This window comes from Brassica napus, unplaced genomic scaffold (assembly GCF_020379485.1).
Source record: "Brassica napus cultivar Da-Ae unplaced genomic scaffold, Da-Ae ScsIHWf_435;HRSCAF=666, whole genome shotgun sequence".
Classification (NCBI taxonomy): domain Eukaryota; kingdom Viridiplantae; phylum Streptophyta; class Magnoliopsida; order Brassicales; family Brassicaceae; genus Brassica; species Brassica napus.
Window position 1 is genome coordinate 26,170 of NW_026016512.1, and position 17,342 is coordinate 43,511.

A 17,342-nucleotide genomic window follows, 5' to 3' on the forward strand; every position below is an offset into this window, starting at 1 on the left:
ATTTGCCTTACTCTAACAATCCTAGCTCAATTAGGACGGATTCAGGGTGAGATTCAAGTGTTAACTTGCGCCTACAACTCCTAGGTCAAGGTTCTAGCTAGCTAAACTAGAAACATGCATTAATGACAATCCTAATGATGAGTATCACAACTTAGCAATCTATAGTTGGGGCTAATCCATGATAACCTATTTAAACCCTAAACCTAACAACAGGAGTACTCAGACATAGCTAAGCAATTCCTAACAACAAGGTATAAAAACTACATAGATAGATAATAGATAATAATGGAGTTCCAATCACAAAACTCTTTCGATCTTCTCTCCAACTCTACTAAAATCCTAGAAAACCTTTGCTGTGAAAATAAAAACAAGAAGTACACTTTGCCTAAAACACTTTGGCATGCTATAAATATTAGGTTAAAACTCGCCAGGGGCAATTTTGTAATTTGGTAAAATTTTGGGCTCTAAGTCGGCTGGAACCAAACGGGTTTATGTGCGCTTCACTGTCGATCGATGTCACAAGGTGTGCATCGATCGATTATTTATCTCTAAATGTCGACCACTGGTCTTGCTCGATGGTCAGCTCGGATTCTCTCTCTAATTATCTCCAAAATACTCCAAAATCATCTTTTTTTTTTCCAAATCACTTCTAATCCTATAAATATAATAAATAAACTCTAAAACATAGTAATTGGTTATTAAAACACTTATAAACCATGGTAAAAGTGGATAAAATCTATGGCTTATCACCTGGTCGCCAGATTATGGATGGGATTCCGTATCGCAACGAGATGTCGAGAAGATTAACGTTTTGTTCTGTTAAGTCGAACTGGGAGAAGGGTGCTACGGGGAGTTCATCCTTGATTCCGATTCTCGATTCGAAATAAAAGCAAAAGACGGCCTCAGTCGTTAAGGATTCTCCCGTTTCTCCGAGTTCACACTCGGTTTTTCAGGCAGGCTCGATTGATCCAAAGCGAAAACGACGTCGATCTACGAAGGCTGTTACGTCAAAGCCAGATCGATCCATCCTTGGAGCTTATGGCAACTGGATGAAATTTGTTCATGAAAGTGATGGTCCTTTGTCTGCAAACCGGGAGAGCCTTGTTCATCTTGCTCATTGTACGAGGCCTTGAGGTTGCCACATTTTGGCACTGACTACTCTAGACGAAGAAAAGGCTTATGCCAAGATAGATGTTGCGAACTCGAAAGTTCATATATATCTTTATAGATCTTCGTGTGATTCGTTCTTTAGCGTAATTGAAATATTTTATATTTTCCTATAAAAATCCATGCATAATTCTCTAAAAATATGAAAATGAGTTTTTATACAAAAAAAAACATACAAACAGGAAAATGATCAAAAAAAAATCATTGAGGAAATAAAAGATCCTTATACTCTAACTGTATAAATATAGAAATATAAATAATTATTCAAATAAATAATAAAAAAAAATATTATTTTCAAATAATATATTTTTAATTCGAATTTTTTTCTCAAACTTTTTTCAAAATTTTATTTTGAAGTCTGAAACAAATTTTAAAAGTTTATTGTAAATATTATTATTTTTTTTTAAATCCTTAAGTGCACCCTCAAATTAAATTCTTACATTTAGATTAATTAGCCAAAAAAAAATATAAATATATATTTACATATTTAATGAAATATTTAGGTTATTTTGACTTGTTATAGTTATGTCAAAAATAATAATATCACACTAGTGAATTTGTCAAAATCAAACATGTATTCGTTTTGCCAACTTTCTCTATAATTACTTCACATTTTTTTAAGTACAACAACAATTATAGACATAAACCACCCAAGACTAAGAGGGTAGGTAAACTAGTATTTAATAGTATCTAATCATTATTTAGTTAAAAACAATTATGAAAAGTAAAAAGAGAAAGAAAGAAAGATTTTTGACGAGAACTTCAACAAAACAATTAAGATGTTTTTGTTACATGTGTTAGTTTTATTTGTTGAATCTCTTTTAATAGCTAAACATAATTACTTATTAAATTATATTAAAATTGTAATTATTTGCATTTTGAGATATTTTAAGTGACATAATCATGAATGAAAGTAGAACTGGACAAAATATTCGGAAATATTGAACCAATTGTTATTTGTTTTGATTCGAACAAAAAAAATTGGATATCCGAAAAAAAAAATTAATACACAATATCAAGTAAAAAACAAAACAAATCATAATATTTTTAGGAATAGATACCCGAAAGCATATATACATATATTTATGTACATGTTACACAAATATTATCTTGAATATAAGTTTTATAGTGTTTTTATTTAATAAATTCACATGAGTGATATAATGTAGTAATTTATAAGGTTGGTTAACAATCTCTCAATCTCTATTGAATAAGACTCCCTGTCGGATGACAATAAAACTTGCAAATCGAGAGGAATGGTATAGGGCCACAGAGGGATGGCGACTAGAATGTTCCAATAGCTTTTAACCATTGTAATTTGTCATTTGCAATTTAACGAAAGCGGAAGCATATTAAAGAAACGGGAAGCAGTTCAACAAAGCAAGACAAAGCAGTTTAACAAAACAAGACAAAGCAGTTTTGGGAATTCTATACACGGGTTCCAGGTCAAAGAGGAGCACCTGGCCTCGGCTTCAACTAATTGGCAGAACACGTTTGAGAGCTTGTCAGCTGGCCTCCGGTTGGTCTTTAAAAAGGCTTGCCAGAAACAAGGCTGAACTTTCACTAGGAACCAGCCAATGCGGTTCAGTTTTGGATAAGAGAAGACCATGTGTATTATACAAGCTTTCGAAAGACAAAATCGTGTCTCTTACGATTTTTTTGGAGAGGACAATAATATTTGAGTAAGGATATGACAGTGCCCAAAAAGAAATGTCCACTAACATCGAAGAAATTCTGGCATAGTCATCACCTGGAAAAAGTTTATCAACGGATGAGATATTAGATTATCTATAAATAAGAGAAATAAAAGAGTGTCTAAAACAATTCATTAACCTTTGGGCAAGAAATCGAATTCGACAAAGGTCTCCAGACATTTAGGTAGCAATTCACCAGTATCAACGTAAACATAGATTGACAACTCCCCTTTATAACCCTTGTTGACAAGAGCGTCTTTCATACGGTTACAAAACAATACAGGATCGGCACCAATAGGAATAGGGTAATCAGCAATGTCCCAAAAGACAGATGTCTTAGCGTCTGCAAACGGAAAACGATTAAACAATTACTAGGAGAAGGAAGAAAAAAAAGAAATCAAATTTACTATGACAGATCGACGATAAGAAACACTAGTTTTACGATGACAGACCTATCAGATGAAATCTAATTCAGATCCCCGCCGGAAAATTATAAGCAAGAGGTAGAGATACAGAGAGATCTTACTTTCGAATATTACTACCGGCGTAGGCACGGGTTTGCAGGTAAACTGCGGATTAGAAATCATTTCGGTATATCGCGGATCGGATGTGCCTTCGTCCATAACCATGTTGAAAGACTGCGGAAAAGGCTTGCTTTCGTCCATCTAGGGTTCGCTCAGGGTTTGTGCCTCCCGTCGTTGTCTATTTATCTAATCTCTCTCTCTTTATATATATATATAATATATGTCACTGGGCTTGTTCAGTTCGGGCAGATGGCCCAGATCTAAACCCAATAAAGCAGCCTATATAGTTTTAAGTCCGACCAGTTCTTTTTTTTTGTCAACACAGCCATAAAAAAAACTTAATAATTTGCCTTTTTTAGAAAAAAATCATAACTCGCACTAAACTATATTTGCGAAGTGATTTACCACATGTCATTTCTACAATAAATTTTACAAAACAAATTTGACATAGCTACTGAAATTGATGACATGTCTTATCGCTTAATATGACATGGACAATTGCATTTAATGTTAATTTATATTTTTGGTAAACTTTTTAAAATATGGTAATAACTCATATATTACATTTAATTTCAATTTATGTTTTTGGAATTTTTTTTAGAATATGGAAATAACTCATAAATCATCATTAAAGTAAATATATTCAAATATGACATTATAAATTTCGAAAATAATTTAATTATATATTTTAAAATTATACAATTTTATTACTAAAATTTTCAAAAATGTATACAATTTTATTACTAAAATGTATACAATTTTATTACTAAAATTATACAATTTTATTACTAAAATTAAACAATTTTATTACTAAAATTTTCAAAAATTATAGGAACCGTCCTATTTTCGGTTCGGATCGGTTCACTTATTTTTGGTTCCGGTTCGGTTCGAATATTGAAATTGAAAACCGGCCAAAAACGAAAATATTTTTGGTTCCTATTCGGTTCGGTTTGTAGTATAATAATCGAACCAATAACCCGAAAAAAACCGACAAAACCGAAGAACCAAATATTCTTTTACGAAAGAAAAAAAAAACAAAAAATAACCAAAAACCTGAAAAATCCCAAATATAACCGAACATTCTACAAAGACAAAAAATAAACCAGAATAATCCAAAACAAAGTACAAGTAGAAATGCAGAATCATTCAAATTTCAAAGAATAGTAGTTCAAGAAACATAAGTTTCAAACATACGATCCAAACACCATCTCCGAACGTAAGTTCTCAGCTTCTCCAGTCCAACTTCATCTCCAAAGCTTCATATGTAAGAGAAGACTCATAAGAAACATAATTCTAAACACCTAAACATATCATGATTTTCAACTTAAGGGCTTAGAAATGAAAGCATACCAAATCAGTCATAAGGAGCAATCTTCTCAATTTCTCATGACTGATTTGTCTCACGACCCTCTCCTCCTATACAAAACACAATATTAAAAATCTGAAATAGTTATTAGATAAAGTAACACTCAAACTGAAATTTTTTTAAGAAAACAAAGTTACCTTGCTCAAGTTCATCTTGTAATTCAACAAATGAAAGCATTTGTTGTATAGTAACAACTCCTTTCTCATTTAACTCACACTTCCGGCACTATTCGGTGCACATCAATACCTCGATCATGTAGTGTGTCAAACAGTTTCTACTAGGTTGTAGATGCGCCCACTTATGCTAAATGCAGATTCAGAAGCTACAGAAGACACTTGCATTGCAAGTACATCCCTTGCTATCTCCGACAAAACTGGAAACTTAGAACTATTTATTTTCCACCATCCCAAGATATCATATTCTGTTCCTTTCAAAAATTTTGGATTTTCAACCTTCTCTTTCAGATATAGCTCCACTTCATTACCGGAATCTTGAAATCCGGTTTCATTGACCAAATCTTTTTAGATACAATCCATTCTTCCATATCCTAAATCAACATCTAAGTCCATTTTGTCATCATCACCACCAAAATCTTGAGACCCTTGTCCATTAATACTTGCTGCCCCAGTCGACTGAGAAGCTGTCCCATTTGCAACACTTGATCTGATCAGGTTGTACTCATCAAACAATCGGTTCAACACATCCAAGCACTACAAGAAAACGTCTCATATATAGCATGAGGAAAACGCTATGGAAAGATAGCGCAACGTTATGGCGAACACTGTATCTTCCCCCGCAATCTTTTCTCGGGCACTTTAGATAGCGTTTTTTTGTGTGCTATTTTAATGTATTATTTTGATAGCGTTTATTAGTTATGCAATTATAATACTTATGATATCATAGAATAAATGCTGTTATAGTTTCAATAAAAATTAAAAAAAATACAATTAAATATATTTAAAAATTTTGTATATTAAAATTGGTTATATGACTAGTATATTAAACTAAAATCAAACTAAACCAAATTTTTGAAAAAGTTAAAGCTACAACTAAAACTTCTGAACCTAAAGTTCTATCTCCTAGTGCCGCACCACACTACGACTCGCATCTCCACAGCACGACGTCTTGCCTCCTCTGTCGTCAAGCTTCTCGCACCAGACTTATAAAGGGAAAATGATGTTAAGCAGAGAGCCATGGAGAGTGATCCTGACAGGGACTCGTTGTGGAAGAGTTGTTATACTCCACGTAATCATGATCACTGTTGGGGTCAAAATCGGTCACGACGGAATCAATGTCTGAAAGTCCGTGTTGAGGTCGAAAACGGTTGCAACGAAGTTAACGTCAAAATCCCCGAAGAAGAAAACGTAGAAACCTTGTTCGACAAATACTTTTTCGAAATAGATTCTTCTTTACGAAAATCTTTGCGGAAGAAACGCGAGTCATCGGACAAGAGCTCGAAGAGGGTCGCTACGCAGCAACCGAACGCATGTTCCGCTCGGTCGCTTCGTAGCGACCGAGCTCGAGCCAAAGCTCGGTCGCTACGTAGCGACCGAGCTCGAGCCAAAGCTCGATCGCTACGTAGCGACCTAGCTCGAGCCAAAGCTCGATCGCTACGTAGCGACCAAGCTCTTCCGAAACGTCAATACGACATTAGTCCATGCGTTCTTGTCTACCCTTCGATGCTATCTCCCGAAGGCCGTAGCGAACCAATTTCACGATTCCCCGCCATTCTAAGTTATCGATCAAATATTACCGTAAAAACCGCGAAAAGTTCGTTCTTTATCGAAAGAAGCCGTAATAAACGCTTCGAGTCGGAAGACGGCCCAAAGGGACCTAAGACATGACTTGAGGCCCAACTTACGATTTCTTAACCAACAGCCCGTAAGCCGCATGACGGTTTACGCTTGGTTCGCAAGGAAAGATAAATGTCAAGTTTTTGCGGATAAATACGAAATTTTGAAGATAATTACGAAGATCGGAAAAAATGGAATAACTCCATTTTTATGCTATGGCGACTTAAGGGCAGAAGGAGAAAAGCGTAAACCGACCTTGGAGCCAGTATATAAGGAGTCCTAGGCGAGAGGCATGGATAGAGGACTTTTTCGGAGAAAACTTAGCACTTAGAGCAATTAGGCAACTTTCCGTTTTTGCTATTTCGAGCTGTGACTGAACTAGGTTTTTCAGTCTTAGGTTGTTAGAACTAGGAATCTCGCCAACAGCTCTCGTGGCCAAGGCTTCTACCTTGTTGTAACGCTCATACGCAGATTCAGAATAAAACTCCTTTTGCTCTCTTTTACGATTTCTTATTTCTTTTCGTCTTTAGTTGCATTTTCTGATTGCTTAGCGTGTGGTTTAACAGATATCCGGGACCTCTGGGAAATTAGGGTTTTCCTAATTTTCCTAATTTAAACGGAAATCGACAGTGCGAATTTCGGTTCCCACAATCACCATTTTCTGGTTTAGATAAAGAAGAAAGCAATTAAGACTTTTCAAAGCATCATGATCTCTGTAACTATATGCTGTGATGTTAAGATTTACCACTAGTGGTGATTCCATCACGTGTCTTCAGTGATTGAACCTCCGCGCCTCCGAGCTTTACCGAACTCCTCCACATCGCCTCCGAGCTTCACCAAGTAGTACATCCCAATTCAAGTAGAAAACACCACCTAACAAAATACACAGACACACAATATGAGAGCAAAAACTAGAATTTGAACTTAGTAATTTGGCCAAAAGATACCTCTTAAAGTTTGTCAACTGCTTCATCAATTCCTGCAACATCACAAAATTCATCAACCGCATATGTATTCTCTCTGTCTCATCTGTCCTCCTTCTACAATCAACACAAAGCATAAACAATTAGAGCTCAAACAAGGAAGGAAAGAAAGAAGCAGAAGAATCTGAACAAGAAGAACCATAGTCATGACAAGTCGTGTGATCGCCTCCACACCACTCCATCATCTGCTTCTTGATGTGGCTGTTGGTGGAGCTGTGGTTCCAGTTGTGTAGTGTATCATCAAACAAATTGTGCTATGACAATTAGTAGGAACAAGTCAAGAAAATTTAACTCAAATGAAACGAGCCATTAACACAAGTGTTCTCAATTGACATGTAATTTTGAAGTATGAGTAGGAACCGTACCAAAAGACAGAAAATGATTTCACCGCCTTCCTCACAAATCTCAAAGCAGCCACGTCTTGATTGTTACAGCAAACCCAAAAAAAAAGAAAAGAATTATCTAAGGAAAAGCATACATGTCAACTATAATGTGTCAACAATCATGAACATCAAGAAATTATGGAAATATAGGCATGTGCAGTCAAACGATTTACTACCCTCTCAGCATTTAGAGTCACTAAGATCCAGGAACAGCTTCCTCCAGGCCTTTCTTCCCCTGGTTTGCTTCAAGAAAACAATAAGAAACTTCAGTCAGGTAGCGGAAACAGAACATCACACAAATGTAGTAAGAGAAATGGTTAGTTCTTTCTCCCCCAAACATCACCACAACAAGACACACGAAGTACCAAATATCTCAATGCATGACTAAACAAGATTTAGTTTTCTGCAACAAAGTTCTAAAAAAGATGAAGAAGCTTATTTTCATGTACCCACCTGCGAGTAAACAGTAGGATATCAAGAATTAAAACCATCAAAAGTAGACATTTTAAGTTTCGAATTCTGAGATTGACATGGATATATGACTCTAACCTTCTGAATTTGATGGTAGAGAGCCAGAAGTATCCAAACTCTTTGTTCATGCTGTTGGGTGTACATTGGTAGCCTTTCCACCACCATGGAAATCCTCTTTAACTCTCTCCACGAAGGCCATTGGAATATGCTTCCCAACAGATTCAATAGCAACACAACAAAGACAACACAAGAAGATCAATATCTTCTTAAAAACGGTAAGATAAACCCCCAAATTTCGAAAACCTAAAAAATTAAATTTGGTTTCATTACCTTTTTGAGTTTCCTGGTCTCCTTCTGTAGATTAACCAGTTTCATCTTCAAATCTATCCGAACAGACATGTAAAATTTTGATATATCAAAGCAATTTTGAAGATACAGAGCAGAGAGAGGGAGATAAAGGACTACCAGAAGGAATAAGAGATACTTAAAGAAACACCGCAAGAGCGCCACTAGAGACTACTAACCCGAACGAATCTGTACTGGCTAGGGTTTTCATTTTTGAATCAGCGACTCAGCTTCTGGATCGGAGAATTTCTGGGGTGGCTGTAGAGGATGGATTTAACCATCCCTCAAGGCCCGAAGAACAGACGGCCTGGCCCGCGGAACATTACGACAGGTCGGCTTGACGGATCGGGACGCCGACTCCTCAGCTGGACCTGAGAGTGCTTTTGGTCGACCGAGCGTCGATTAGGCGCATACAGCTTAACGGCTTACCGAAGCGACGTTGGCTTCTCAGCCCAACGAGTTAAAAGCCCCAAAAACGACGCGAACTAGGTCACAAAAGGACACCAAGTCAACTATAAAAGGAGAGAGGGATGCGACGTAAAGAGGATCTGAAATCCCTCACACATACTCGGCGGCTAGATTAGGGTTTTACCTTTACTCTCTCGCCGTACTGTATTTTTCCGGCAAAGCTCTTCGAGCTCCGGTTTCCTTTCTTTTACGCATCTCCTTTCCTTGTAACCGATTCAAAATTTTTCCGACCATCTATAAGACGTCTTTTCTTAACCCACATCTAAAACCAAACGTCTCACCGTTTAGTACCGTTTCCCGATCAAGCAGTTGGCGCCCACCGTGGGGCAACTAGCAAAGTAACGTCAACAAGATGGCGACGAGCAACGACGGCTCTTCCTCTAGAGAAGAGCGTGAAGCTCCCGAAACGATGCCTACACCCTTTCCTTCGACTCTGGCGCCGTTACCACCCGCGTCCATAGAAACTATCATGGTGCGCCTCGCACAGCAGGACGCAGCCCAGAAGGCGGCGACCGACCAAATCGCGGCGCTCGCGAAAATCCTAGCCCCTCTCGCTGCGAACGTGGAAGCCTCAACGGCACAGTACCGACGACATCTGTTTAATACAAATCGAGTGACCGGTGCGATGCCGGCGCATGCTGAAGACCAAGATATCAACGACGGCGATACGGCTCAAACCCCTGGAGGTCTTGACGCCCAGACCATAAATGAACTCGCCGCGTTAAAGCAATCGGTGCTCGATATCAACTCTAAGATCCACAATGTAACGACGTCCGCTCCACAAATCGAGCGTGTCCTTGCAAAATCTCTCCGGAAGCTGTTTACTAGAAAAAATAATGGGGACTCGACTCCGAAAGATGGAGAAGCTCCGTCTTCTGACCTTCGATGGCATTTCTGACCCTTCTGCCCACGTCACATCCTTCAAAATTGCGATGCGACGCGCAAATCTCTCCAACGGAGAGAAAGACGCCGGCTTTTGTCAGCTTGTCGTCAAAGCCCTAGAAGGGCCTGCCCTCAACTGGTTCACAAGCCTCCAGGAGAACTCCGTCAACAGCTTTTGCGACCTCTCGACGGCTTTCCTCAAGAACTATATCATGTTTACTCGTCAGGAAGCCACCGCCACCGATCTCTGGAATCTCAGTCACGCTAACAGGCCTAGCCTCAGGGATTTCATGGAGAAGTTTAAATCAGTCGTCTTGAAGGTCGACGTACCAGACCACATAGCTGTGGAATCGTTGATGAACGCCCTCCATATCAAATCACTGTCACTAGCCGACCTTTATCGGCATCCGACGAGATCCTTGCCAGACGCTATCGTCCGATCCAACAACTTCATACATATGGAAGAAGACACCATGGCGAAGGCGGTAAAAGAAGCGGCGGGGAAACAAACGCCCGCCCAAACAAAACAACACCCGTTAAGAACCTCGCCAGCATTCAGCGGGCGGATGACCCAACCAGAAAAGGGGTTACATGAACGTCGTGGATGAAGAAGAGCCCTCGGGTTCCGCGGTTATCGTGCGGGAGAAGGGATGGAATCACTGGGACCAAGACTCCGCGCAGAAGTCATCCGGCTCCTCCTAACCAACGAGCTCAAACGCTGGCTTAACAAGTGGTGCTCGTATTCGCCGGCATCGCACCGGTTGCTCGATCTGTATTAAACAGATGTCGTCGGTACTGCGCCGTTGAGGCTTCCACGTTCGCAGCGAGAGGGGCTAGGATTTTCGCGAGCGCCCCGATTTGGTCGGTCGCCGCCTTCTGGGCTGCGTCCTGCTACGCGAGGTGCACCATGATAGTTTCTATGGACGCGGGTGGTAACGGCGCCAGAGTCGAAGGAAAGGGTGTAGGCATCGTTTCGGGAGCTTCACGCTCTTCTCTAGAGGAAGAGCCGTCGTTGCTCGTCGCTATCTTGTTGACGTTACTTTGCTAGTTGCCCCACGGTGGGCGCCAACTGTTTGATCGGGAAACGGTACTAAACGGTGAGACGTTTGGTTTTAGATGTGGGTTAAGCAAAGACGTCTTATAGATGGTCGGAAAATTTTTGAATCGGTTACAAGGAAAGGAGATGCGTAAAAGAAAGGAAACCGGAGCTCGAAGAGCTTTGCTGGAAAAATACAGTACGGCGAGAGAGTAAAGGTAAAACCCTAATCTAGCCGCCAAGTATGTGTGAGGGATTTCGGATCCTCTTTACGTCGCATCCCTCTCTCCTTTTATAGTTGACTTGGTGTCCTTTTGTGACCTAGCTCGCGTCGTTTTTGTGGCTTTTAACTCGTTGGGCTGAGAAGCCAATGTCGCTTCGGTAAGCCGTTAAGCTGTATGCGCCTAATCGACGCTCGGTCGACCAAAAGCACTCTCAGGTCCAGCTGAGGAGTCGGCGTCCCGAGCCGTCAAGCCGACCTGTCGTAATGTTCCGCGGGCCAGGCCGTCTATTCTTCGGGCCTTGAGGGATGGTTAAATCCATCCTCTACAGCCACCCCAGAAATTCTCCGATCCAGAACCTGAGTCGCTGATTCTAAAATGAAAACCCTAGCCGGTACATATTCGTTCGGGTTAGAAGTCTCTAGTGGCGCTCTTGCGGTGTTTCTTTAAGTATCTCTTATTCCTTCTGGTAGTCCTTTATCTCCCTCTCTCTGCTCTGTATCTTCAAAATTGCTTTGATATATCAAAATTTTACATGTTTGTTCGTATAGATTTGAAGATGAAACTGGTTAATCTACAGAAGGAGACCAGGAAACTCAAAAAGGTAATGAAACCAAATTTAATTTTTTAGGTATTCAAAATTTGGGGGTTTATCTTACCGTTTTTAAGAAGATATTGATCTTCTTGTGTTGTCTTTGTTGTGTTGCTATTGAATCTGTTGGGAAGCATATTCCAATGGCCTTCGTGGAGAGAGTTAAAGAGGATTTCCATGGTATGGTGGAAAGGCTACCAATGTACACCCAACAGCATGAACAAAGAGTTTGGATACTTCTGGCTCTCTACCATCAAATTCAGAAGGTTAGAGTCATATATCCATGTCAATCTCAGAATTCGAAACTTAAAATGTGTACTTTTGATGGTTTTAATTCTTGATATCCTACTGTTTACTCGCAGGTGGGTACATGAAAATAAGCTTCTTCATCTTCTTTAGAACTTTGTTGCAGAAAACTAAATCTTGTTTAGTCATGCATTGAGATATTTGGTACTTCGTGTGTCTTGTTGTGGTGATGTTTGAGGGAGAAAGAACTAACCATTTCTCTTACTACATTTGTGTGATGTTCTGTTTCCGCTACCTGACTGAAGTTTCTTATTGTTTTCTTGAAGCAAACCAGGGGAAGAAAGGCCTGGAGGAAGCTGTTCCTGGATCTTAGTGACTCTAAATGCTGAGAAGGTAGTAAATCGTTTGACTGCACATGCCTATATTTCCATAATTTCTTGATGTTCATGATTGTTGACACATTATAGTTAACATGTATGCTTTTCCTTAGATAATTCTTTTCTTTTTTTTTTTGGGTTTGCTGTAACAATCAAGACGTGGCTGCTTTGAGATTTGTGAGGAAGGCGGTGAAATCATTTTCAGTCTTTTGGTACGGTTCCTACTCATACTTCAAAATTACATGTCAATTGAGAACACTTGTGTTAATGGCTCGTTTCATTTGAGTTAAATTTTCTTGACTTGTTCCTACTAATTGTCATAGCACAATTTGTTTGATGATACACTACACAACTGGAACCACAGCTCCACCAACAGCCACATCAAGAAGCAGATGATGGAGTGGTGTGGAGGAGATCACACGACTTGTCATGACTATGGTTCTTCTTGTTCAGATTCTTCTGCTTCTTTCTTTCCTTCCTTGTTTGAGCTCTAATTGTTTATGCTTTGTGTTGATTGTAGAAGGAGGACAGATGAGACAGAGAGAATACATATGCGGTTGATGAATTTTGTGATGTTGCAGGAATTGATGAAGCAGTTGACAAACTTTAAGAGGTATCTTTTGGCCAAATTACTAAGTTCAAATTCTAGTTTTTGCTCTCATATTGTGTGTCTGTGTATTTTGTTAGGTGGTGTTTTCTACTTGAATTGGGATGTACTACTTGGTGAAGCTCGGAGGCGATGTGGAGGAGTTCGGTAAAGCTCGGAGGCGCGGAGGTTCAATCACTGAAGACACGTAATGGAATCACCACTAGTGGTAAATCTTAACATCACAGCATATAGTTACAGAGATCATGATGCTTTGAAAAGTCTTAATTGCTTTCTTCTTTATCTAAACCAGAAAATGGTGATTGTGGGAACCGAAATTCGCACTGTCGATTTCCGTTTAAATTAGGAAAATTAGGAAAACCCTAATTTCCCAGAGGTCCCGGATATCTGTTAAACCACACGCTAAGCAATCAGAAAATGCAACTAAAGACGAAAAGAAATAAGAAATCGTAAAAGAGAGCAAAAGGAGTTTTATTCTGAATCTGCGTATGAGCGTTACAACAAGGTAGAAGCCTTGGCCACGAGAGCTGTTGGCGAGATTCCTAGTTCTAACAACCTAAGACTGCAAAACCTAGTTGAGTCACAGCTCGAAATAGCAAAAACGGAAAGTTGCCTAATTGCTCTAAGTGCTAAGTTTTCTCCGAAAAAGTCCTCTATCCATGCCTCTCGCCTAGGACTCCTTATATACTGGCTCCAAGGTCGGTTTACGCTTTTCTCCTTCTGCCCTTAAGTCGCCATAGCATAAAAATGGAGTTATTCCATTTTTTCCGATCTTCGTAATTATCTTCAAAATTTCGTATTTATCCGCAAAAACTTGACATTTATCTTTCCTTGCGAACCAAGCGTAAACCGTCATGCGGCTTACGGGCTGTTGGTTAAGAAATCGTAAGTTGGGCCTCAAGTCATGTCTTAGGTCCCTTTGGGCCGTCTTCCGACTCGAAGCGTTTATTACGGCTTCTTTCGATAAAGAACGAACTTTCCGCGGTTTTTACGGTAAAATTTGATCGATAACTTAGAATGGCGGGGAATCGTGAAATTGGTTCGCTACGGTCTTCGGGAGATAGCATCTAAGGGTAGACAAGAACGCATGGACTAATGTCGTATCGACGTTTCGGAAGAGCTTGGTCGCTACGTAGCGATCGAGCTTTGGCTCGAGCTAGGTCGCTACGTAGCGATCGAGCTTTGGCTCGAGCTCGGTCGCTACGTAGCGACCGAGCTTTGGCTCGAGCTCGGTCGCTACGTAGCGACCGAGCGGAAAATGCGTTCGGTTGCTGCGTAGCGACCCTCTTCGAGCTCTTGTCCAATGACTCGCGTTTCTTCCGCAAAGATTTTCGTAAAGAAGAATCTATTTCGAAAAAGTATTTGTCGAACAAGGTTTCTACGTTTTCTTCTTCGGGGATTTTGACGTTAACTTCGTTGCAACCGTTTTCGACCTCAACACGGACTTTCAGACATTGATTCCGTCGTGACCGATTTTGACCCCAACAGTGATCATGATTACGTGGAGTATAACAACTCTTCCACAACGAGTCCCTGTCAGGATCACTCTCCATGGCTCTCTGCTTAACATCATTTTCCCTTTATAAGTCTGGTGCGAGAAGCTTGACGACAGAGGAGGCAAGACGTCGTGCTGTGGAGATGCGAGTCGTAGTGTGGTGCGGCACTAGGAGATAGAACTTTAGGTTCAGAAGTTTTAGTTGTAGCTTTAACTTTTTCAAAAATTTGGTTTAGTTTGATTTTAGTTTAATATACTAGTCATATAACCAATTTTAATATACAAAATTTTTAAATATATTTAATTGTATTTTTTTTAATTTTTATTGAAACTATAACAGCATTTATTCTATGATATCATAAGTATTACAATTGCATAACTAATAAACGCTATCAAAATAATACATTAAAATAGCACACAAAAAAACGCTATCTAAAGTGCCCGAGAAAAGATTGCGGGGGAAGATACAGTGTTCGCCATAACGTTGCGCTATCTTTCAATAGCGTTTTCCTCATGCTATATATGAGACGTTTTCTTGTAGTGCTTGGATGTGTTGAACCGATTGTTTGATGAGTACAACCTGATCAGATCAAGTGTTGCAAATGGGACAGCTTCTCAGTCGACTGAGGCAGCAAGTATTAATGGACAAGGGTCTCAAGATTTTGGTGGTGATGATGACAAAATGGACTTAGATGTTGATTTAGGATATGGAAGAATGGATTGTATCTAAAAAGATTTGGTCAATGAAACCGGATTTCAAGATTCCAGTAATGAAGTGGAGCTATATCTGAAAGAGAAGGTTGAAAATCCAATTTTTTTGAAAGGAACAGAATATGATATTTTGGGATGGTGGAAAATAAATAGTTCTAAGTTTCCAGTTTTGTCGGATATAGCAAGGGATGTACTTGCAATGCAAGTGTCTTCTGTAGCTTCTGAATCTGCATTTAGCATAAGTGGGCGCATCTACAACCTAGTAGAAACTGTTTGACACACTACATGATCGAGGTATTGATGTGCACCGAATAGTGCCGGAAGTGTGAGTTAAATGAGAAAGGAGTTGTTACTATACAACAAATGCTTTCATTTGTTGAATTACAAGATGAACTTGAGCAAGGTAACTTTGTATTCTTAAAAAAATTTCAGTTTGAGTGTTACTTTATCTAATAACTATTTCAGATTTTTAATATTGTGTTTTGTATAGGAGGAAAGGGTCGTGAGACAAATCAGTCATGAGAAATTGAGAAGATTGCTCCTTATGACTGATTTGGTATGCTTTCATTTCTAAGCCCTTAAGTTGAAAATCATGATATGTTTAGGTGTTTAGAATTATGTTTCTTATGAGTCTTCTCTTACATATGAAGCTTTGGAGATGAAGTTGGACTAGAGAAGCTGAGAACTTACGTTCGGAGATGGTGTTTAGATCGTATGTTTGAAACTTATGTTTCTTGAACTACTATTCTTTGAAATTTGAATGATTCTGCATTTCTACTTGTACTTTGTTTTGGATTATTCTGGTTTATTTTTTTGTCTTTGTAGAATGTTCGGTTATATTTGGGATTTTTCAGGTTTTTGGTTACTTTTTGTTTTTTTTTTCATTCGTAAAAGAATATTTGGTTCTTCGGTTTTGTCGGTTCTTTTTGGGTTCTTGGTTCGATTATTATACTACAAACCGAACCGAATAGGAACCAAAAAATATTTTCGTTTTTGGCCGGTTTTCAATTTCAATATTCGAACTGAACCGGAACCGAAAATAAGTGAACCGATCCGAACCGAAAATAGGACGGTTCCTATATGGATCCTAAACCTCTAGAACCGAAGAACGGAAAAAACCGAACATGAATCGAACCGAGAACCGAACGCCGAGGACTACCACATACCCTGCCAGAATGTTTCCGCCACGTTCTGATCCCATGCCTGAAGCCACCTCGTGCTTCTCGGTCCATTCATCTGATTTCGGCCCTTTCGGCATATTTCCGACCCGCGATCAATCCCGAATATATTTCCGCGTCCGTTCTGATGAGCTGAAAGTATTTAATAAATTCCAAACAGAATTCTGACCTTGATGGTAAATATTTTCCGATCCTCCAGCTTCACCAAAAAATACTATATAATACCAAAATTAGGGTTTTCGTCCAATTTCGGGTTTTCTCGTCGTGTTTCGATCCCGTCGTACTTACTTCCCATCCTGCTTAACTCCCATCCTGCTTGTGACATATTATGTTCCCAACATAATATTTTATTAAGTTTTCTGAAAACATCGTGCTCCAAAAATGTTATTCTCCCAAAACGTCCTTCTGATCAATCTATCACATTGTCTAACCATGGTCGAGTGGAATATTCGACTCATGGTTCACCCACGACCACCTCGTACTCCAAAACTTCTTGATTGATCCTTATCGCCCACGATTCGACCACCAAGTTGATGCTCGACCAATCTTCTATGTTCTTCGAATCATGTCATGTTTTCAATGATCAAAACTCAACATTCCTCATCATTCTTTGATTCCTAAAAGCTTGGCTCCAAATTCTGACTTTGTCAATCTTGACCGTTTTACCCCTTCAGGAAGGTTACTACAATGGCTACCATGTCATGGATCCATGCCCGCCCCAGTATCATGTTGTTGGATGACTTGCAATCGACGACCATGAATTTGGTTGACATGTTGATCCCTTCAGCGTATACCGGGAAAGT

The 17,342-nt window shown here is 39.4% G+C and overlaps 1 protein-coding gene across 3 annotated transcripts; it reads right to left on the bottom strand.

Annotated features, from left to right (window-relative positions):
- Nucleotides 1–2,498: 2,498 nt before the first annotated feature.
- Nucleotides 2,499–3,578, bottom strand: LOC125603958. Of its 3 annotated transcripts, XM_048774642.1 has the most exons (4): nt 3,388–3,578; nt 3,001–3,204; nt 2,820–2,917; nt 2,499–2,730 (listed from the first exon to the last, which is right to left on the bottom strand). In XM_048774642.1, the coding sequence occupies exons 1-4, from the start codon at nt 3,524–3,526 to the stop codon at nt 2,728–2,730; spliced, it is 444 nt and encodes a 147-aa protein (XP_048630599.1). In that variant the 5' UTR covers nt 3,527–3,578; the 3' UTR covers nt 2,499–2,727. The 3 variants fall into 3 exon arrangements, with proteins under 3 accessions (XP_048630599.1, XP_048630597.1, XP_048630598.1); XM_048774640.1 differs by having other exon boundaries at nt 2,499–2,917; XM_048774641.1 differs by having other exon boundaries at nt 2,499–2,917; nt 3,001–3,117; nt 3,388–3,575.
- Nucleotides 3,579–17,342: the final 13,764 nt, after the last annotated feature.

What these genes read in the sequence shown, in the direction of transcription:
- LOC125603958 (XM_048774640.1), bottom strand. Translation starts at nt 3,526, where the DNA reads ATGGACGAAAGCAAGCCTTTTCCGCAGTCTTTCAACATGGTTATGGAC. An exon ending in GCCGGTAGTAATATTCGAAA is followed by an intron (nt 3,205 to 3,387) that starts GTAAGATCTCTC and finishes TTCCGTTTGCAG; the next exon opens with ACGCTAAGACATCTGTCTTT. An exon ending in ATTCGATTTCTTGCCCAAAG is followed by an intron (nt 2,918 to 3,000) that starts GTTAATGAATTG and finishes AACTTTTTCCAG; the next exon opens with GTGATGACTATGCCAGAATT.